General features: G+C 43.8%; 1 protein-coding gene across 2 annotated transcripts in view; it reads right to left on the reverse strand.

The window, feature by feature from the left end:
* MMEL1 (membrane metalloendopeptidase like 1) overlaps nt 1-24,921 on the reverse strand; it is a 963,690-nt gene that overhangs the window by 318,342 nt on the left and 620,427 nt on the right. For both annotated transcript variants that reach the window (XM_078640928.1, XM_078640929.1), the window contains exon 4: nt 4,954-5,115. In XM_078640928.1, coding sequence (XP_078497054.1) covers nt 4,954-5,115 — 162 coding nt within the window. The remainder of the gene's footprint in view (nt 1-4,953; nt 5,116-24,921) is intronic.

A 24,921-nucleotide genomic window follows, 5' to 3' on the forward strand; every position in this document is an offset into this window, starting at 1 on the left:
TGAAAAGTCATAAAAAAGAGTGGATGTGATTACGTTAGTCACAAGTCTCTTATATTACAACTCTTTGTCTTTGGCTTGTCACATTCAAAGCTTCTGTGTAAAAGCCAACCATTTAATTAGATAGAAAATGGTTACAAAAATGTTATCCTTTATTTAAGAAAGAATGAGATTTGAATTAATTAGCAAGAGCATTCACTATTAATAGCTGATTCAAAAAATGAAGTAAATGATTGGTGAGCAACGGAATTTGCTTCTCCTAGGTTACCTAGTGCTCTGAGAAAGTTTCACGTGAATGTAGTCTTATGAAGTTCTTGATTATTGGTGCACCTGTAGCTTACAGAGTTTCCTGCTTTTATTGGGCCTGTGTACCTTTCAGTCTCTAGTGTTAGTTGCACCTTCCTGCACAAAAACAATCTGACTACAACACAGTCACCCTTGCACCGTGCAAGGGTGCCTATATTGGTGCTAGGCAGCCAAAAGTGCACCAGCGCAACAAGAGAGCAGGAATGAGCAATATCGATCAAGATTTGACGCATTCCTGCCCACTCCCTTTTACACAGCACAGCAAGTTGTTTTACTGTGTTGCATGAATAAATGATAAATATGACCGAGAGTATGTTGGAAATCTCGCATCTGAACATATACCTTTCTTAGGTTTCCTCCGATTGTTCCTTGCTATTATGTGTTAAAGTCTCACACATTTCTTTTGCCAGACATTGGGGCCTATTCACAAACTGTATTCTGTAGTATGTTCAGTAGTATTACCAAATGCTATTGACAAATTTACAAGTGTAAATCTCCTCCTCCACCTCTCCTATCTTTTCTATGGGAAGATCCAGACACATGTAAGCTAACTACTTAGGGGGTGATTACGATGTTGTTAGGTAGGGCTCCGGATGGGATTCAATATTGCAGAATCCGATTCGGAACCCTTGTTTCCGTCCGAATCGTACAGATTTCCCAACTACCGATTACTATGTCCGGAATCTGTAGGGCAGTCCTAATCGGTTCCAAAAGGCATTGGGTCAGTCAGAGTCTTTCGGAGCCGAATTGTACAGCTCTATGGGCATGGTTTCCGGACGAATGCTTACGATGACCGATTCGGACAGACGTTCCGATTTGGTTTGCCACAGACAAAATGGCGGTCTGAATCGGTTTTTGTTGGCCTGTAGCGGGCCCCCCTTGACCTGTAGGCATATGAATGTAGCTCGGTGGAGTATCCAAGATGGGCCGATTACGATTTAGTTTGGAAACTGTCCTGAATTAATCGGTTTCAGACTAGTTTCCAAGCGAATCGGGTCCTGTGAGTCCGGACGACCGATTACGATGCTTCCCAACATTGTTCGCTCGGACTTGCATTGACTTCAATGGGAGCCTGTGTTCTGAACAAGAACACAGGCTCCCATTGACAAAAGGGGTGGTTGGGGAAAACCTTGCACCCTGTGGCGGGCACCCAGGAGGGTGCCTGGCACATTGTGCATGGTTGGAAAGATGGGTCCCTTGGGTACCCCAACGGGCTACATTCGTACGCCTCCGGGTGAAGGGAGGCCCACAATAGGCCCCCAAAGACCGATTCTGACAGCTGTTTCATCTAGGGCAAACCGAATCGGAACAGCTATCCTAATCGGTCATCGCAATTGCATGTCCTGAAACTGTACCCAACAAGCTGTATGATTTGGCTCTGAAAGATTCGGACTGACCCAATGCCTTTCGGAACCGATTCGGACTTCCCTTACAGTTTCCAGACATCGTAATCGGTCATTGGGAAATCTGTACGATTTGTTCGGAAACAAGGGTTCCAAATCGGATTCTGCAATACCGAATCCCATCCGGAGCCCTTCCTCATGACATCGTAATCGGCCCGTAGTAGTAAATGTGGGAGGGGCAAAAGGAGTGACATCAAAAATTGGGAAATTTACTACTAAAAGGGAGGGATTTAGGAAGGAGTAAGAGGGGTTTTAGGATATGGAGGGATTTAGTAAAGGGCATGCACTGCCCACAAAAGAATAAGTCCATTGCTATTCAGAAGCAGCACTTTCAAAGTTACTACAGCCAATAAGGAACTCAAAAAAGTAGTGAATTACCCAGGCTTAGAACTAGAGTAAGTCCAGCACCACACATGGCCAACTACTGGTACTGCAACACACTGCATAGAAAATAATGGCGGTATGGATTTTAAAAAAAACCTATACTAAATAATGTTAAATTTAATTACATTATTTAAAATTATTAAAAACATAAATAAATATAATCTAAGGTTAAACAATTATATAAAACTAGTATATACTAATTATTTGATTATGACATATTTAAATATATTTTTGTTAATTAAAATCTTTTGTAACATTCATTTTATTACAATAAGTAAAATTTGTATTACTTTTGTTTAATTCTGTACATCACTTTTAATAATTATTAATGCATATTAAAAACATAATTTAGGTGGGAATCCTTTTTTTATTTAGATTTGAGAAAATAGTTTTTTAAATGTAATATATTTAAATTATTAAAGATTAAATTAAAAAATGAGTCAATATTGTTGTGGCAATTTTTTCATTTTTTTTCTACATTTAAAATAAATGTATACAACTAATTCACATTATCATTTAACATAAAAATACTTCTGCAGTTGAAAACCCTATGATTAGCCACTTTTATTTCCTTTTTGCACATTGGATATGTGTTGTACAGTGCAGCACACATACAACCAGCGAAAACATTGGAGAACTAATGTAGTTCTCCTGCTTAATGGCTGCCATTATGGAATTGTTATTTTCCGCTGTTAATCCGGATCCGACAGATGTGGCTTCACATCAAAGCCATGAGTGGTAGCATAGGAACACCAAAGGACCACCCATGAATGGGTTCTTGACCAAAGTAGCGCAAAGCAGAGCAACATGCTATTTGCTCTACTTTAAGGGTCTTTCCAGCAGAAAATGTTTTGCACTAATAGTCAAAACATTATCATGACTTTCTGCAGCTTTTCATCAGAGCTGTGTAGAGTTTTGATAAATTAATCGACCCCAGCGTGTTTAGCATTCACAAAAAAAATATGACAACTTCCTTAGTTTAAATTTGAAAGGATTACAAATATGCATAAAATATGCTACTTTGGAATTAGGATTTTTTGAAATACAAATTAACATGTGGGGGAGTGAGTGAGTCTCCTTCCCAAACACTCTCCATCAGTTATGTCTGAAATGGCCAGTTGTAACATAAGTCTGCAGATTGTTTTGCAAATACGACAACAGATACAGTTGAATGGGCATTGAACAATATTAGAATGTCATTTCCCGAACCATACCCCTGACACACCTTTTAGGCAGCGCAAAGTGGCACTAAAGAGAACATTTAAGAATGCATATGATGCGCACATGAGTAGATTTTACTTTGCAAAATGATATCTCATTTGTACTTAAACAGACCAAAACTATTGTTGATTTCTGACAGTTGACCACGTGAATTCTCATTTTATTTCACTTACTCCCTAAAGACTTATGAACTTACATATATTTTATTGTGGCATACCAACTATCATCATATAAATCACAATGATTCACTCAAATCAAAACTATACCAATATACATACATTATATATATTTACTGATTTTGTAATCTCATTCGAATTAGGTATTCCACATGTTCTATGCACTGAATGGAGGACACACTTCCCAAGACTAAGGTGTCACTTTTGTGCATACAATTATACAATAAAATTTTACCCTATATGATACACTGACACACATAATTTTCACTGCAACCATCAAATTGGTGGTATATATTTTATGCTTTATGAGATTTTTACACAAAACATAAACATGAACCATATTAATATAACTCAACTTGTTTTCCAGGGATAATCTTTTAAATATGTTTTTCCAATTTTATAAATACGAATATGCAACTTATTTTTGTAAATACATTGGGGATACTGATGCCCTAGATGAATCTGACTCTTCCAGTATAACATCTAGTCAAGAGAAACAACTTTATTGATGGTTATAAAAAGTATTTGTAAATGTATGACAACATATGACCTATAATGTTAATTAAGTGTGAGGGAAAATCAATGGCTGTTGTAGTTTCAATTTTCAATGGTTGCATATTTTCTTTTTACAAAAAAAGGAACCTTAAAGCCCCAACCTACCCAATAACTCGCATACTGCCTCCTCCCCATAACCTATTTACTCTATCCATGTATTCATTAACAACTGACCCCTAACTCCTGGCACAGCTTTTCAGGTAAAGCAATACTCTTCATACTACCCATTTTTTTGGATGGTATCTCTCGACCGTCCCCTTTGTCTGACCACTGAACATTTTCCCAGAGTGCTAAACAGAATTTAGAAGTAATTTGTCCAGGAACTATTATTGTTGTGTAACAACTTAAAGGCTCTCCTCCATTTCGTGAACTACCTTTCGGCTTTGAAGCAGGAAATACCACGAAAGCAGGACAAGTTACATGGTGTACCAATACTTCAGCAAATATGGCCAGTTAGATGCTGAATTTTCCTTCCTCTATAAAGAAACTCCAAACTTTTTTTCCCTTACAGGGAGAAAGAAGCTACACCTATTTCTTCACCGATTTCACAGGAATGAGGACAATGACATTGCATCTTCTGACTTCTTCATGTCCTTATAGTGAATGCACCCCAACTCAGAGGTCAGTTACTAAAACCTTTCATTGGTGAAGTACAGTTTTGTACCTACTTAATTATATGCACTATGATCCGCCCCTGCAAATGTTACCTGCACACTTGCCTATTGATGCAAATGATGCATTCTAGATCTTATTAAAGCTTATTGGTGCATGACGTGGTAGTAACACACATGGAAAACTGCATCAATGCATCTGACCTAAGTGGCAATCCCCAAAACAATACTTGAGTGTTACTCCTCTAACAAAATTGCAGCGGTATACTCTTGTGGTAGTAAGGGTTAAGCCCTTCTTACCTTTCAGGACTATCTCCAGCTCATCCCTCAAGATGTCAAAGATGCTATACCGGGAGCTGGTTTCTGGGATGACGTGTCGGTTCAGCCAGCCCCCGCAGGCATACTGGTAAAACTCTTTGCAGGGCTCAGCTGTAGGGTCCATGTTCTGGATTATTCTGGAAGCTAGGAGCACAAAATAGATGTTTGATTTGTAAGGCATGTTAATATTTAAATAAACAACCTTGTACAATAGGGACAATTGGTCCTACTGATCGGTCACTAGAGCTGTGACAGTCGCAAACATTTGATGCTGTCTTTGTACAATTGATTCTGCAGAAATTATCCTGATTTCAAAGCAGTCTGGTGATGTAGGAACATGATGATTCAGTTAAACTGGGGAAAGGTGGGAGCGAGATGAAGAGATGCAAAGAGTTGTGACTGCCAACATTTCCTCTACATAAAACCGACATTGGTGCCCATTTAACACAATCATATCTCTCCTTTCTGGAGGCAGTCATAATAATAAGCTGAGTCTGTGCAAGTGAGTGAGAATTATATATGTATAGAGATTGTGTCTGCATTCCTGTTGGGTTTCCACATCCTAACCCATAAAACCGTTCTATGGATTTGTGGCTTGTTGTAGTGGCATCAGATTACCAAAAGCATACAAGTTAAGCAGCATCGACAGGCAGTTACCTGGTATTCAGCTGTGGAGGAGAACCAGGCCTTAGAGCCTGCCAGTTAGTGGTACATGCCAGAATAAACGTAAGGGAAAACAAGCATTGTGAAAGACAATCAGTCTTGCCCTGCTAATGCGTATTTGCTACTGGTCTTGCAAATACTTATAGAGTTGTAGTTCAAGCCCTGCAAGGCCAAGAAAGGCAGGCAACCATTCTGTAATAATAGTTTGTATACTTCTATGATGGCTAACATGTTGCATCAAGGCACATGTGGCGATCATTTTGAAATTACAAAGCAATATGTATATATATCAGTGCTAAACAATTGTAGGACAGCCATCACATTGTGATAGGCAGGAAAGCCATTGAATCAGGAGCATTTGAAATAGACAAAAAAGGCATCTTGTCTTGAGCAAGGGGCATACTTAAAGCCCACTCCAGGTTTATGATAAAGTGTTTAAATAGTGGAGGAGGGAAGTGAACTGTCTGTACCAGCTCTCTTAATGCATTGTGGTAAATGCAGTCCTCAATATAATTAATTTTCCAAATCAATCATTTGCCCCATAGAAAATGCTGAATATCCTTGGATATGTGTTTCCTGCTATTTGGCAAGGGGACTCGGCCTTAACAACCCGGTCTCAGCCACGCGTACCATTGTTCCTTAAGTCGAACTACACTTAACCACGCATATACCTTAACCAAGTTAAGGCAATGCGCTGTCTAGATGCTGACCGGATGAGCGGGAGAGGAAGACAGGGAAAGGGAGGACTATTAGGAATCATGAGAGCACACAGTGAGGTAAGTGGGGCTGGGGCCGGGTCTTGGGGGTAGGGCAGTAGTGTTTTGTGGTGGGGATAGGATTTAGTATTCAGGAGGAGGTCAGGGTTGTTTGTAGGGCAGGGAACAGTGTTAGGGCTCGGGGCAGAGGGTGCTGAGTCGGTGTAGTTTTTAGGGCGGGTGACAGTTTTTAGGGCTAGGGGCAGGGAAAAGGGAACAGTTTACAGGGCAGGGAGCGGTTTTAGGCCTCAGGGTGGCGGGGGGCTGAGTCGGGATACTTTAGGGATGTGGGGGACAGCTTTAGGGCTCAGGGCCGGGGCTGGAGTCAGGGTTGTTTTTTGGGGTGTGTGGTTAACTTTTATGACACAAGGTAGGGTAGGGGGAAAAGGGACAGTTTACAGGGCAGGAGCATGATCTTTAGCAAACAGTTTTACACATCAGGGTGGGGGGCTAGGTTTGGGTACTTTAGGGATGTAGGGGACACATTTTTGGGCTCAAGGCGGGCGGACTGGGATTTGGGTAGTTTTTGGGGCATAGGGTTAATTTTTAGGGAAACACACAAGATGATGGACGGAATGTTGCACAATGGCAAAACATTCTCCCCCAGTCACAGATCTGGGTTTAATCCATCGTTATTTTGCTCACCAAGCCACCCCAGTTCAGACAAGGCCATATGCAAATCAGTCTTGACCCTGTGCCTCATGGGAACAGTCCAGCCCATGTCTTCCCTGGACCGGAATCAAGCATCCTATGACCATGTCTGAACTGGGGTGGCGTGGAGTGCAAAAAAACGATGGATTTAGGCCCAGATCTCTGTACTGGGGTGAATGTATACCATTGTTCTGCATTCTGTCCATCAACTGTTGTTTTGCAATTGTCACCCCCAGTGGGATGGGTATGCTCAGACGTGAGTCCCATGCTCTCCACACCACTGGAGTCAAGCTAACCTGGCTGAAGACGGCTGATAGCCAGAAACCGGTCCTAGGATGCTTGATTCCGGTCCAGGAAAGACATGGCTTTACAGTTCGGGCTGGACTGTTCCCCTGAGGCACAGGGTCAAGGCTGATTTGCATATGGCCATGTCTGAACTGGAGTGGTGTGGAGTGCAAAAAAATGGATTTAGGCCCAGATCTCTGTACTGGGGTGAATGTATACCATTGTTCTGCATTCTGTCCATCAACTGTTGTTTTTCAATTGTCACCCGAGTGGGATGGGTATGCTCAGACGTGAGTCCCATGCTCCCCACACCGCTGGAGTCAAGCTATCCTGCCTGAAGACGGCTGATAGCCAGAATCCGGTCCTAGGATGCTTGATTCCGGTCCAGGAAAGACATGGCTTGGCAGTTTGGGCTGGACTGTTCCCATGAGGCACAGGGTCAAGGCTGATTTGCATATGGCCATGTCTGAACTGGGGTGGTGTGGAGTGCAAAAAAAAATGGATTTAGGCCCAGATCTCTGTACTGGGGTGAATGTATGACGTTGTTCTGCATTCTGTCCATCAACTGTTGTTTTGCAATTGTCACCCGAGTGGGATGGGTATGCTCAGACGTGAAACCCATGCTCTCCACACCACTGGAGGCAAGCTATCCTCGCTGAGGACGGCTGATAGACAGAAACCAGTCCTAGGATGCTTGATTGCGGTCCAGGAAAGACATGGCTTGGCAGTTTGGGCTGGACTGTTCCCATGAGGCACAGGCTCAAGGCTGGTTTGCATATGGCCATGTCTGAACTGGGGTGGTGTGGAGTGCAAAAGAACGATGGATTTAGGCCCAGATCTCTGTATTGGGGTGAATGTATGGCATTGTTCTGCATTCTGTCGATCAACTGTTGTTTTGCAATTGTCACCCCGAGTGGGATGGGTATGCTCAGACGTGAGTCCCATGCTCTCCACACCACTGGAGTCAAGCTATCCTCGCTGAAGACGGCTGATAGACAGAAACCAGTCCTAGGATGCTTGATTCCGGTCCAGGAAAGACATGGCTTGGCAATTTGGGCTGGACTGTTCCCATGAAGCACAGGGTCAAGGCTGATTTGCATATGGCCATGTCTGAACTGGGGTGGTGTGGAGTGCAAAAAAACAATGGATTGAGGCCCAGATCTCTGTACTGGGGTGAATGTATGACATTGTTCTGCGTTCTGTCCATCAACTGTTGCTTTGCAGTTAATTTTTAGGGCTCAGGGCAGGGGAAAAAGGGACAGTTTACAGGGTAAGAGTATGATCTTTAGCAAGCATGTGCCTTTACCCATATCTTTACCACAAAATGTGTGCGAAAAAAGGAGCTATAATAAGTGAACTTATTTTTCTAAAAACTAAAATAGCACAATGGAGGAAAGGCCTGGTCTCACTCATTCTGATCTCTACAACCAAGAAAACACCACATGGTCTAAAGCTGTCGGTAGCCCCTTCATCTGCATGCTGAGCAGCAGTCACCATCACCATTTACAACAATGGCATTATCCGCATCCAGTCTTCAAATCATTCACTACCTTAAACTATTCGAGGAATTTTTCCCTCTCATCAAGAAAACTGCATCAAATTCTGATTCCTCTGCCGTTCTAGTCCATAGTGTCGCTGTAGGCATCACTAACTCACCTTCATCACCCTGTAGGTCGGATAACTCTGCCCACCACACTAGATTGCAGTCTCATCCCACACCCAGAATTATTATGTAAGACATCCACAGCCAAGTTACCCTGGCTATACTTTTGACCCACCACCATTGCCTCAACCACTGTCTCCCCGGAGTGATGATCTCCCATTAACTCCCAATAACATACGATTGGCACTCTCATTCTCCCATCTCTTGAGCTCTCCTCCTCCTAACGTCGATCGTACCTCTACCCCCAATCCACCCTCCCGTATGCCTTCTCCCCATTACATCAGACATCAACCCCTTGCCCCCCGATCCCACTGCTTCAAGACCTGAAAACCCGCATCCATACCTTACTTGAACGCAGACTGGACGCGATTGCAAAAAAACTTGCAAGATCTCAAAGCAGCCTTACATACACTCATTCACTTCACAATAGAGACAACTTTCAGTATCTTACTAGGAACATAAGGATGAATACTCTCACTCATGACCAACCCTTCAACCACTCTGCCTTATCTCCAACACACCTTCCTTCTAACCTGACCTTTCCTTCCATGGCGCCCATGAAATGAAGTTGGAGAACTAGATCCCATCCCAATGCGCCCACACGACCGATTAGATGGAGAGTCCCTCTATCCGACAACAATATTTAAACCCTCCTCTTGTCAAATAACTCTGCTCACCCTGACAACAATGATAATCAGAGAATAATCTATGCGATCCCGGTGACCCTCATAGAGCTCCTAGGCTCATCTATAGAGCAGTCAACAAGCACAACCTTAGGCGAGTTGTCTCACAAAGTCTACCCCAGCACACTCCAAACCCCAATTGAAAGACATGCTAATCAACTGCAGCTCTGCTTCAAAACATGTGGGGGATATTGCTGAACTGATATTCACACATGATCTTAACCTTCTAATCCCTACCTAAACTTGTAAGTAACACTGGTAAACAGTGTGCTCAAATCTTCCTCGGAAGCCTAAACCTCCACTGGAATGATCTGAATGAACCTGCAGTTAACCGCTTCAAAACCTTCATTGCTGACCTTAACTTGACCCAATTTTCTGACAGGCCCACACATAACAAAGGGCCGGCCTTAGATCTTATCATTTTGAAGCCCAGTTCAATCAACTGGAATCTATCCTACCCTGTGATTGGACTGACCTCCACTGCATCACATTCCTCATCATGGAAGATGTGATAACCAACACAGCTCAGCTAACGAATCCCAGACTCTGGAAAAGAAGCATGCATAAACCATAATGTACTGACCTCTCTCAGCCACAACATCCTGCCTCCTCCTGGTGAGATGTCAGATGTCCATAATCTTGCAAATCACTACACTCACTCCATGGACACTGTTCTTGGCTCAATTGTTCCATTCCAACAAAAAAGAGTGTCCACAAAAGACTCCAAACCTTGGTGTAATGGTAGCCTCAATACAGAAAGAAGCAACTTGTGTCTATCTGAACATCAGTGGATATCAGCTCCATTTCTTGAACACCTCCAGCACCTAAGATCATTGGGGAACAGATACTAAAAAAGCATCAGAAATGCGAAAGCAGATTTCTTCAGAAACCAGCTGGATCAAGCCAGCAACAGTCGGTGAAAACATTTTGAGCTCATAAAAATCAAACTACGCATCCAATCCATCCCTTGCTGTATCTAGTCCACTACCAAACTGCAAGGAATTCACCTCCTTCTTTCTTCAGAAGACAGAAAGCATGAGAAAGTATCTGCAGACGGCCTTGGAACAACGTTCTCTGCCATCCTCACTGCCTACCGGACTACTGTTCCCTGGTGTTCCACTGGGCACTTCTCCAAAAACACTTCATGGATCTCTTTCAAAATCTTTGAGGAAAGTGCCATTCACACGATTCTAACATCACTGAAACCCTCAAACCACTTCAAAGACCCTCTACCTCCCAATTTCTTCAAGGAGATCATACCCTTGGTACTTCCACTTTGGATCAAGTTTGTTAATGCCTCCCTCCTTCAAAGCACTATCCCTGACTACCTAGAGGCCAGTCCGGTTTCCCCTATCTTAAAAAACCAAAACAACTTCCAACCTATGTCCAATATTCCTACCCTGGCAAAGCTCCTTGAAAAATGTGTTCACATCCAACTCTATAACCACATCGATCAATTCCGACTAATAGACCAATATAAATCTGGCTTTCATCCAGGGCACAGCACCAAATTAGCAATAACACACATGGTGGATGATGCACCAAGAATGCTGGATCAAAACCAATCCTGCATTTTAATCCTCCTTGACTTATTGAAGGAATTTTATATGGTTAAGCATGACAACCTACTATACCTTCTGGAACACTGTATGGGGCTAACAGGAACAGTCCTTAACTGGTTCACCTCCTATCTCCAAAACAGGACTCAAAGAGTCAAGGTTAATCACTCACTGTCGCAGACCACTCAAGTCACATTAGGTGTCTGTTAGAAACGGGACCCCCGGCCGGCCAACACTCACGACAAAGTCAGTCAGGGATCGCCATTTCTAAGTCAGGGCAAGGGAGTCACACACCAAGATAACCCCTGCTCACCCTCTAGGTAACGTGACGCGAGCAGCAAGGCTAATCTCGGAGGCGATGTGTAAAGCGTTTGCGCGCGCACCCCAGCGACAACACCCTAGGCCCACCACAAAGGAAACTCCACACAAGGTTATATCCAAAAATAGCCTTTGTATTATAATAATAAAAACACATTAGATAACACACACACTTTACAATGTGCCAACAGGCACGGGCAAGATTTACAAGGGATTATGTACAGGACAGGGCCACCTGGACCACTGTCAGGGGTATGCACTTTTTAGAAATAGCACTTGTAGGTATAACACTTAGCACATAAACATATAATGACTGTAACACAGAAATAGTAAATATAGCATACAACCAGTAACTACTGGTAAAGGGTAAATACCTCCTACGCCACCCTAAACACTGTAGGGAAATCACGCAGGGAACTAGGACCTTATCATCAGGACCTATGGAAGGAGAACCTATCACCTAAGCAAATCACATTTAGCAAAGGGAAGGAAACCTAAAATAATCACCTAAGCAAGTCACATTTAGCAAAGGCAATAAAACATCAACATTCCTCTAAGCAGGTCACTTTTAGCAAAGGGGAATAAACCATAAACAATCCTCTAAGCAGGTCACTTTTAGCAAAGGGGATAAAACAAACAATTACCTAAGCAGGTCACTTTTAGCAAAGGGGAATAACACAGAAAGAATCACCTAAGCAGGTCACTTTTAGAAAAGGTAATATCAAACAATCCTCTCAATACTAAGTGTGCCCGCTGTGAACCTCTCGCAGGACTCTAAAACAAATGGGGCACTCAAGCCTCTCTCAGGGCTCTCCAACAATAAGGGGGGGCGGGAGCCTCTCGGGGCTTTCAAACCACTGTGGGCTTCGTTGGAGCCCCTCACGGGGGACTCAGGCTCAAGTAATGCCCCCAGAGCCTCGACTGGCTCTTAACCAAATAGGGAATGCCTGGAGCCTCTCGGGGCTCAGACACGAACCAAGACCTGGTCCCTCATTCACCGGGTCTGCTGGGGCGGGGAAGCACTCGCTGCCGGTCTTCTTGCGGGGCTCCTCTCTCCACACTCGGGGCCTCGCCGGCGGCGCTTCTCTCCTCGTTGCCCGGCTCTCTCTCGCTCTGCGGCTGCAGGGCGGGACTTCCGGGTCTCTCGGTCGGGCCGCGCAGGGATTGGCCGGCCCACCAATCACTTCCGGCGGCTCGTTCCAGGCAGGCAGGCGGGGTCTCAGTATCCGAGGGGTAGGCTCCCTCGTAACTTCAATAAAGGGCGCAGCACAGAGAAAAGGGCAATAAGCGGCTTGGGCAACCGCGCCAAAAACCAATCGGCAACTAGCGCTGGGGTCAAATGCCGGGTGGGCACCGGCTGAAGCACCAGCAAGGCACTCAGAGCGCACTTAAGCGCCGGCAGGAAAATAAAGCGCTCCAAAGCGCTCTCAAGGCAAAATCCAGCGCTCCCAGTGCCAGGGAGGAAGATAAAGCGCTCCTAGCGCTATAAGTCAAATGAAAGCGCTTCCAGGCGCTTTGGCAAAAGTATAGCCCCAGTAAGGTCTGGAGGCAGGCAGGGGGGGCAAGAGCAGGGCCAGAGCCAGCACACTGGGTCTCCAGGCAGGGAGACAAGCCAAGTGGCGGTCCTCCTGGCCCCAGCAGCAGCAACAGCCCCCTCTGGCAAGGATCCAAAAGCAGAACAACCTCTGTGGGGACACAGCCCCATTTTTATACAGAGAAATTCTTTGTTTCAGGGTGCAGGGTGGGGGGAAACCAGTTGCAGCTGGCTGGGGAGTACCCTTGATGGCCCAACCACCCCTTTCATTCACTGGGGAGGCTTGGGTCGTTAGACAAACCACAGGGGGGCGGAGCCAGCATTGTGTGGGGAAAAACCCAGCCCATCCAGGACCCAGGTGTACTCCTCCCACACATCACTCATGCTGATCTCACACTCACCACCGGGCAGACCCATCCAGACTTCCTGGAGCCTGGCATGCCAGCCAGCTCCAGCCAATCACGCTCCAGCACCCTCACTGCACACATACATCAATGTCCAGAAGTAGCACTTCCCTTCTAGACACATACAAGCCGCACATACCATTGCGCAGCATTCATTCTCACGAGTTCATACATACCAAACTCGAGCCTGCACTCCCCACACATCAGGAACTAACATGGACACACACATTCCCCATGCATTCCTATGGGAGGGCAGGCCAGCCATACTACACGCACGCAATTTACTCTGGGACACAGGGAAAAAGTGCGCCAAGACCCAAAAATCACTAACACTGGGTCACAAATAAAAGCAAAAAGATTAGGGGTGAACCTGCCCTAAGGCCCAAGTCCAACAGTGTCCCACAGGGCTTCTCGCTCACGCCCACTCTCTTCAACCTGTTCATGGAGCCGATAATGGAAATTCTTAGCTCAGCCAACATCCAATACTACATGACGACGCTGACGCTACCCAACTATACATAAAAGTCTCCACCCCAGAAGGCAGCAGTTCCCTCAATACAACTCTAACAGAAAACTCAAAAATGGCTAGCTTCCAATCACCGCTAACTAAATTCTCGTAAAACCAAATTCCTCCTAATCACCCCACTCAACCATTCATCTGTCACTGAAGAATGGTTGAAACATCTAACAGCCCTCAATTGCATTCCACAGGTAATTGACTCAGCTAGATCATTGGGATTAATTCTCGACAAGAGCCTCAACATGCAGGAGCACATCAGTGCCGCCACCAAAGGAGCGCCTCACCAAATGAACATTCTAAGAAAATTAAAACCATTACTCCCCTCCCACGACTTAAAGCATGCAGTGCAAGCCCTAGTGATTCCCAGGTTGGGCTACGGAAGTGCAACCCTCCCTGGACTGCCTAGATTCAAACTGGCTCCTCTAAGAGCCTCGCTCAGCCCTGCTGCAAGACTCATCATGGGCTTAAAAAGAAACAACCGCCTAACCCCGTTCTGAAATCTCACAACTGGCTCCCATATGAATGAAGATTCCAGCTAAAAATTGCCTGCATGGCACATAAAACACTTTTGACGAAATAGTTAGAAACTGAGATATGAATGATGATTAACTGCATACAACATCCCATTAGCGCAGCCCCATGTCTTCCCCTAAAAACATTTGCGCATTAAAAACACTATTGGCCTGATTTAGAGTTTGCCGCATGGGTTACTCTGACCGAAGCGTGACGGATATCCCATCTGCCTTTTCGTTAGTTAATTATATCCTATGGCAAATGAAATAAGGCAAATGGGATATACGTCATGTTATGACGGATAAACACATCCACCACTCTGTAAATCGGGCCGTATCTTAGTTGGTTTCTTTTCAATTGTATTTATATTGATAGCAGGTGCCATATTTTTCCAAACAGCAGTTTGGATGCACTACATGAATCCCAAAATTAAGCAAGCACTTTTAAGCAAATAAATCTTAAGAAGGTGGGCTAGGAAGTCAGCGGGCTCCTTGTGTCCAAACTCAAATTTTTAGCTCCACAGACAACTTTATCCTCTGCTTCTAGGCAATGGCATCTTGGCTTTCGAGTTTCCTGGTGCAGCGTTCAACAACCCAAAGAAGAAACTTGAGATGAAGAATGTTTCATATTGATAGCTTTTTTCCCGAATAAGGGTAAAAGATTCCGATAATCCAAGTTAAATTTAAGAAAATTTAATATATAAAACTGCAGCACAGCAACACAGCTTTCAGGCTTACAGAGTCAGGGAACAACTGACTGACTGGGAGCTTGGAATGATGAATCAGCATTCTAATAGAACTAGAATGAGATGCAAGAGACAGCAGATGGAAATAATGGGGCATATTATCAAGGGGGTTTATCTCCGCTTTTTTGGCTTTGAAAGCCAAGAAAGCGGAGATAAAATTATCTCCCTATTACCTAGCTGTCACTAACACCAGTTAGCGACAGCTAGTAGGAGATAGCGACCATCTTGGGCCCCACTTTGCATGTCAGTGATATTTATCACTAATGACATGCAAAGTGGGCGTGCCAAGATGTTAGCGACTGGAAACAGTCGCTAACATCGCTATCTCCTATTACCAACTTTTGGAGATATTCGCGCTATTGCATCACATTGGGGCATAATATTGCTTGGTAATATGCCCCAATGTGATGCTAAGAATATAACATATCTCCCTTCTATAAAGAAAAACGTAATGCATATACAACAAGGTAAATATGAAAGAATTATCTAACATAGTCAAACATTTTTGTCGGAATATATCTCAAGCGTGCAGAATCCTTAACTCTATTAGCAATGGATTCCTCAGACATAGTGAAAGGGAAATTACAAACCACTACAATTTGAGGAACGTCTCCAACATAAGAATCTTTACTGATATTTCCAGCCTTAATTGATTAGCAGCCCTTAAAAAGGTTTTCCTAAAATATTTCTTAAAAAGAACCAGGATAACATGTTTTTGTTACAAACTATTTCAAATAAATTGCTGGAACACAGATTGAAAAGTCCGTCATTGAAAACAGCTGGAAGGAGTGTGCATACAGTCTTCGTTGTGGTTACGGGTGCCAGGTGGCTCCTTATTTGTAGCTGGATTTCTTTTTTTATAAATCACTGTTATGAAACTTTGGCCCGATTGCTTCAATTGAATCAAACATAGACTCCAATTCTCAACTCGCACTGATTTATTGCATGTAAACCTCAGAAACCAACACGGAGCAATCTGGTCAACCTAATCTCTATTGAACCATGCAACTTTGTAGACTTTAAAAGGCTATATAACTCAGACTACAGGTGCAACAGTTCTCAGTAAAACTCACAATCGCAAAGGTTAAACATTGCAGTTTTCTTACAATTGCTTTGAGGGGAAAATCATTTTCTTGAAAACACTTATGTGTGTTGTGTTGTGCTGCATTATGTAAGTCCATGCCTGAGGATGGATAGAGAAGTGCTCAAGTCAAACAGGCACCAGGCCCTAAATCGACATATTCCATTGGAAAAGCCAATTTTATATAGTCATACATTGCCCTTAAAGTAAGCCTTGGGGTAGCATGAAATACATATAAAAATGGTACATTACATATTGTTGGAATGGTGCTCTCACACTTAAATTAAACCCCAAACCGATTTCACTGTTTAGGCTTTGTTTGATTTTCACAGAACAGGTCTAGATGGTACTAAAATATTTATTTCCAATCTCTAGTTGGAGAAATGCTAGAAAAATGCTTAAAAATTATTTCTTAATTAATTTTCAAAATCGGATTTAATAGTGGAATCAGATTTTGATTACTTAACTAAACAAATCACTTTGTAAAAATGCACTTTGGGATGTTTGAGCTAGAACTGGTTTAAAAATAGTTCCGCCACTCATCAAACCTCCAAAGATGGATTACACATCTTTGGGTAGGAGAGTTAACAACTCTAAGAGGACAATCACCTACCTCTGAGCCAAGGAAGAGCAAAGGAATGTTAATTACCAAACACTTATCACAAAATCTAGAGGTGGGCAAGATCAGTTGGCTGAACACAGGGCAGCTTTCTTACTTCCTCTTTTGACTTGGAGATGCCTGAGAGAGCGTCTCCTATTAGTTACTAGGACCCTTCCAGACAGTCACACTCCAGTATAGTAGGAGATAAACCGGTTTTAACCCTGTCAGATGGGAGGAGGGCTCCTCTAGAAAGAGCAGTGGTTGAGGAACTGAAGACAGGGTCTGCCTGGAGACAGCAACTTTCTGTTATCCTAAATCAGGTGCTGCTAGGTAATTTTGTAGTAAGGCAATGGTAGACCCAGCAGTATCCGGCTGGCTGGGATGCATTGAAGCCAGTCAGAATCCACCATCCTTGATAGGATGAGAATGATACACGTGTTCAATAACCTGTGCTCACCCTTGAGTAGCTAGGCACCGAATGGTCAGGCTTATCCGTAGGGCCCAAGTGTAAAGTATTGGCACAACACCACTCTCGCAACAAACTGCGTACGCCACAAAAAGACTCCACACCGATGTATAAAACATGGGTCTTTGTATTAGACACACATTGAAATCAAAATGAGATACACATAATATGCACACTTTACAGTTATATGTAATTGTCGAACTTTCCCATCAGCAGCAGAACAGCATGAACATACATTCCCTATTCAGAGATATTCATCCAACATGACAATCCCCAATATCGCATTCCCCAACAGTTGCAATGGTCGTGCACTTACAGGTCTTTGACCCAGCCCCTTAGTCACTTAACTACACCAGCCAACGATACACGTTGCCCCTGCTGGCGCCATGTTGATTAGATTGTCGGAACCACCTATAACGGAAAGAAACAGTTACTTAGTTTCGTCCATCTGGATTAGACTTCCAGGATCCCAGTGGCATCTGCACGAATGTGGGATCGTTATCCCCCCCATAAAAATGGTTGTGATGCAGGATGCTGGCACACTTCCAAGTCTGGAGAAATGTTTCCCCACAAGTGGAGGTGCGTTCTGCCATATCTTCCGACAGCCAGCCGTAGGTGCCCACCAGGCACAACAAATCCACTCTGGCCCATCACAATGGTCTCCACAACAAAGTTCCTTGTAGCGTGGGACCAGGGAGAGGGAGGCTGCGATGTCAGGCACTGTCATCCCCCCAATCTGGACGATGAAGACAGTCTCAACTCTCAGCTCAGGTCCCTCAACACCGCTTGGACATCAGACACTCTGGAGTGCAAGCTAGCACAGGTCCCCTGGTTACAAGCACGGGTCCCTCTGACTCTGCAAGCTTCCTCCACACTCCTCAATCTCCTCACGTCCCGGCACCTCAGGTGGGCTGATGATCTTGGTGAGCACACTCCTCTACACAGTGTGATGAGGGTGTACTTCAGGATGGTCCTTGTCCTAACCGACGATCACTACCACCCATTTCCGCAGCACCCTGAGCTGTCCTTACGATCTCGAGGAAGCGGGAAAATCCTTTGTGTCCCTGGGATCTCGTGGACAGGAGGCCAACCAACTGGCTCTTGGAGAGTACTTAGGGCACCAGGCCTTGACAGTTGCCACTTAGCTGCAGGCCAACAACGTCCAGGCAAAATCACAAAGGTTATAGTCCCCTTCCTGGAGCACGCAAAGCTCCAGGCCATCACAAGTCTGTAGATAATCCAGCTGCAGTCCCCTTTGCCCTAATGACTGCTCTTGTCGATGTACCATGGTCGTACCAGCGTAGTATGGTTCCAAATCCAAAAGCATCTCTAACGTCTGAGGCCAGAGCCCCAGTAGTTATACCCACAATGGCATTTGAAGATACAATCAGTTAAAAACGCCACCTTTGAAATGCACAGGCCCTCTCTAAATTTTGTCCTGTTTGCCATTCTACCACAGGAGGTTTGATCACTATCTGTAGTGGGGCCAAGACTGTGCCCCTTGGAATGCAGGTCCCACCACTTAACCATCCCAGAAAGGCCACTCAGAGTTAGAGGTCTGCAGTTTCACTTGAGCCTCTAGTTAATGGCCTTCTATCAGGAATGCACAGAAGTAGCTGTCCCCCCAGCACCCAGATGTAAATTAGAGACAGGCCAACAAGCATGAGCATAGAAATGTCCCCTTTCCCAAAGTGACATTTCTAAATAAGTAATGTTGGATCCACTTGCCCTACTGGAGAGGATTCATCGTTATGAGCGCATTGATACTAAACACTATACTCCTCCTATTCTGCACGTAGGGAATACTGCTCAATACCCTTTCCCTCCACCCCCCATGCTAATCCAATGTGAAAAGCAGGCCAATGTCGTACTGAACACAATATCTGGTGCCATTCACGACCTTTACATGTAACTCACACACGCCTTACCTCTTCCCAACACCACACCTTGTCACCAGGAGAACTTCGATATAGCAAGAGACATGCAGAACCTTGGCACATAGCTTTTTAAATGCCAAGCAGAGTAACAGTAACCTGTGCACACAGACCTCACCAAGTCAAACCTGTGGCACAAACGATAAGCTACCTCAGTGGATGGCACAACCAGTGCTGCAGGCCCACGGAGGAACATTTGAGGTACATGCCCTGGGTATATGTCTTACCCCTAGACAAGGGACTTACAGCTAACTCGAATCAGCTAATAATGTATATACCAATCACCAGTATGTATATGTCAAGCAGAGTACTATGGGACTGAATGGCACTGTCAAATGCGCTCAAAGTCTTAGTGACAGCACCTAGATCAGCAGAAAACTGGGAAGGAGAAAAGCAAAAAGTCAAAGGAAAGCATACTAGAAAAGGCCATTTCCAACAAACAAGGAGGATGTAGTTGGCATAAAAAGAGGCAGAAGACTGTGAGAAAATAGCTAGGATTCTGTGGTAAGTTTTCTCTACTAAACACAAATGGAGGTCCCAGGGGTTGTTTAAAGACTCTGAATGTTGGATCCCCTGAACAGAAATGACACCAACATAAACCAACAGAGAGTCTACAGACACAAACAAAGTACCCAGCTACAATTACACAATATTACGGAGAACTATCTTATAAATGAGTTCCCATCAGTACACCATCGAGACCGCCCTTCATCATCTGGGATCTCTTTGGACACTATTGCCTTCTGCTGTTAAAGGTGAAAAAACCTGTACTGGCCTGATGACACGCCATGTACCAGGAAAAACCACAGCAATTGTATATGATGTGAAAAAGGCGTGTCTGGTGGAATACTGAATAGCAGTGCAGTGAAAAGGTGTGGGTGAAAAAGAAAGGATAAGAAAAAGGGTTCTAAAATTAGGTAAGTTTTCTCTAGCCATTGGCTGGAGAGAGACCTTATGCGTAGATCACAGTCCTGAGGCATTAGGGGCTGCAGGACACACCAAAAGGAATGTTTCCAGCACTTTGAAAAAAGGTGGAACTAGTCATTTGTTCAACATTCAGAGGAGCAGGACAAATTGCTTACAGGGGTCATACCCAAAGTGGGTGAGAAAACCTGGCTTGTACTGCTTAGAGCTTTTTGCCAGACTGAAAATTGGTTCAGCAGGCCCTTACAGCAAAGACATCCAGCCTTGTGGAGCCCAGCTAGGTTTTTTTTGTCTTAAAAAAAAGTGACTATGTTCAGAGGTGAAATTTTGTACCAGGGCAAGGCGGCAAAACGATCTGACCTGTAAAATGGTCTGTTACAAAGTCAGGTCTGTTCACTTTGGAGTTTTTGGCACCAAAACTAACAGCTTTAGGGAGAGACACTCTCAGGCCACAGCCTTGGACCTTGCCTCGGAGGGAGGTTTTGACTTTCATTTCAGAGACTAATCAAAAAATAAAACCCTTGACTTGGAAAACCCACTTGGTGTATCTTATATCTGCTGTATTGCAGATGGCTTGAAATCATGACTGGGACAACAATGGACAGTGACTTTTGATTGGTACCTCACTTTTTCTGGGCACTGTTTGCTTTAAAACTTTAACAATTTATTTCTCCAGTTCTTCTCAACCCATGTTAATGATTTTTGTGTCTTTTTTCTTTTGAACATTTTCTCTTTGTTACTAAATTGGTTTGGAAATAGTAATGTGTTTTGTTCTCGACTTTAAAATTGTTAATACTTCTTGAACTTAACTAGCACTTCTCTTGGCATTGGCTGCTGCTTCTGTTGTGGCTACAAGGGGTGGAGCACAAAAACTTCAGAACTGTGTTTTGACCTAACCAATGTGCTTTTATTGCTTTGGTAGGGGAACTGATCACCGAAATACAATGACTTTCTGATTTATAATGTATTTCACTGTGCCTTCTTTTATTTCATCATCACATTTGAGAGCAGTTTGATAGACATCAGTTCAAGATGTGCAACGTACAGACACCAATTTTGTATATGGTCTAATAGACTATAATGTTGCTCCATCTATAATGCCAATGTAGGCCACATTTAGGGTACATTACAACTTACTTGCCTCTAAGTTCCTGATGAACTGCATCATCGTCGGTGTGTTTAGGCCACCATGAAAGTAAGTTTTTAAGTCCATGTTGAGAAACTATTAGTTCTTGTCTCTTCTAACAAATACCACAGAGTGCTGTGATATACTCTAATGTTGTTCTGCATATAAAAGAAGTGTACTTTCTTGAACTATGAAAATCCTTTGATATAGTTTTACAGACATTGGTTGCATGTTTTATATGACACCATTTTGATATTTTGGCTCGTGCTCTGGGTCTTGGAGACATCCAGACCCATGTCTTGGCTTTGTCTTGGCTATCCCTATTAATTTGCTAGCTTACTTACAGCTAGTCTAGGGAGGACATGTCCATGGAACAACCTCATGAAAAACGTAGGGGATGTCAACAATACTATTAGCTAAGAAGGGCAAATTAAAGCCTTTGTTATATATGAGCAATTGTGTAGAACGATCTAACATGTGTGAACAGACATTATTTGTAACCTTCCTCGATTGCACCTTCTCATGCACAAGTCCAGCACCAGACTTCTAGTCAGTTAGGCAAAGTGGGCTGCAGGCGCACCATATCATGAACATGTAGGTTGAGAAAAAGGGACACCAGTGTACTTATTTTTACATTACTGAACTCTCTAAAGGGCATACATCTGACCTTCTCCAAGTTAGTACATTTGTTGCAGACAGCACAGATTGAAAACAGTGCGTGAGAGTCATTAGATTTGTGTTTTTCAATAAGAAACTGTCACTTTTGGAGTTTGTTTTTGGAAATGTTTTTAAGTTTGGTGGACAGCCCTCAAAACCAACAGTGGTTGTCCACCAGACTTCATGTACTTTAAAGGGAACTTCCATGAAAGTTGTTCATGTGTCTGTCATCCCTAGATAGGACAGACTGCAGTCTATTGGATTTGTGGACATTAATATTAGTTCAGTTCGTTTTAGCATACCCATCCCACAGCACCACAGACCTACCACCACCTGAACTGCCACAGCAACTGGAAAAGCATCACAGAAGAGGAGTGGGCTTCCACCCTCTCCATGCACTGGCCCAAGTACACCAGCAACTTGCTGAAAGCCATCAAGAACCTCAACAGCTGGATCACCAAATGCGCCGACACACTGGCTCCCCTCAAGCACAACCTAACAACAAGAGCCTTTCAGGTCATTTGGTACACAGAAAAACTGAGGCTGACGGAATGCAACTGCAAGAAATTGGAGCACATCAATGCACCAGTAATGAAGACATCTTCAAATCAGTCCTAAGAGGGTACCACCACCATACACGCAACACCAAGTGAGCATCTCTTGAAGATTGCATTGATGCTGTCACTAACAACAGCAAGGAAATCTTTGCCATCACCAAAGATTTTGTTACAATTATTAGCGCCTCCAGTAACGTCACCCCCTAACAAGACCTTAGCACCAAAATCTTGGAATTCTTATGTAAACATTTTACATATACAGCAACTTCAACCCTCAACCGGACCCTATCAGTGTCACAACTTTCCATCATGGAAGAAGAACGAACCTGAACTGGTGACCTGTTGTCACCACTGTCAAAATCGCTGCTACCATAAAGACCATCAACCAGGGGCCCGGTGTGACCCTTGCCCCCAGCACACCTTCACCAAAGGACTCCTTCTGATCAGCAAAGCACTATCACACACCCTCAATGCCTCCATCGACTCAGCCACCTTTGTGGCAACTAAAAAACATGCCTCTGCTCAAGAATCCATCCACTGATCCAGCCACACTTTACAACTACAGATCCATCTCCCTCCTACCATACCCAGCAAAGGTCTTAAAAAAACAAATCAACTGATCCTCACCAACCACTCCACCAACCACCAGCTCCTCAAAGCCATAAAGTCTGGATTCAGACTCAATCACAATACAGAAACAGTAGTAATTGCCTCCATAGATGAATCTGCATGATCCTTGACAAAGGAGAAATGGCAGCACTCATTCTTCAGGCCCTCAATGCATCATTTGACATGGTCTCACACCTCATGCTCATCAGGTGCTTGCCCCATATTGACATCCAAGGACCTGCCCTCCACTGGATCTGCACCTTCTTAACGGATACAACATAAACCGTCAGCCTGACGCTTTACTCCTCAGAAGCCCGCAAACTCATCATCAGAGTGCCTCCAGGTTCATCATTCAGCCACGCCCTCTTCAACTCATTCATGATACCTCCAGCTGACCTCTTTCGTGCACACAACATGAACATGCTCTCCTACATTGATGACACTCAACTCACACTCTCCCTCATGCATAAGCCCCCAAAGCAAGAAACAAGTTCACCACCTGCATTGCTAAATTCACTAACTGGATGAGAGACAACTGTCTCAAGCTCAACACCAACAAGACAGAAGTAGGGGTCTTTGGCAACAACACCTCCCCATGGGAGTCCAACTGTGGCCGGCCAAACTCAGACCCACACCCCGCAACATGACCAAGAACTTTGGAAATTTCATTTCATGGACATCAAACTAGACATAAGCAAAAGGAACAATTGATAGACGGAATGCTAAACAATGCAAACTTTCAACCCCAGTCACAAAGACCTGGGCTTAATCCATTGTTCTTTTGCTCACCACGCCACCCCTGTTTGAACCCAGCCATATGCAAATCAGTCTTGACCCTGTTCCTCATGGGAACAGTCCACCTGAACTGCCAAGTCAGGTCGTCTATGGGGTAAATGTTTAACATTGTTCAACATTCTGTCCATCAGTTGTTCTTTGTGCATTTGTAACTAATCCAATCCAATCCAAAAATTCTTTATTTCGGCCATTGAGGCCATAAAAGATACATATGATCATTCATTAAAAGAATACATATTAGTAAAACATCACGTAAAACCATTCTTATAAGAGATAAATAACTAAGAGCAGCAATCAATTCCCAGATGTTAGGCCAGAGATACATTCACAACACTGTATATATAACAGAGCCATCCTTAAATGATCAGTTTTTTAGTAATTTCCTCCTGGTATGCCACATGGCCATTAGAAATTTTGCAATCGCGAATACTATGTGAGGGGAAGTATTGGTTTTCAATATTCTGTATGAGATTGCATGGCTCCTTATGCCCAAGTTCCTACACAGAGGCGCTAGCCAATGATTCCTGGGTCTGTTGTAGGCTGGGCAGAAGAACAGAACATGAATTTCCTCCTCCTCACAAAGATCACAACCGGGACATGTTTTATCTTCCCCCTTGCCCCATTTACACGTAAAGGATTTGAGTGGCAAAGTACCAAGCCTCCATTGAACAAATAACTTTCTAGCCAATAATGGGAAAATGATGTCCATAAAATTTTCAAAACGATAAGAATTTTTGGACTCCAGAAAACGTTGGGTTAAAATCTCATTGTGGGGTGCAAGCACAGTGGAAGCAAGACTACTTTCTTTGTGGATTTCTATAAGTCTTTTCCGAGAAACTTTATGGCAGCCTGTCTCGGGAGCCTCCCAGATCTCATGGAGACTCAGGCGATGCAATTCCTTTTTTAC

The sequence above is a fragment of the Lissotriton helveticus genome, chromosome 5_1 (genome assembly GCF_964261635.1).
Source record: "Lissotriton helveticus chromosome 5_1, aLisHel1.1, whole genome shotgun sequence".
NCBI classification, from domain to species: Eukaryota; Metazoa; Chordata; class Amphibia; order Caudata; family Salamandridae; genus Lissotriton; species Lissotriton helveticus.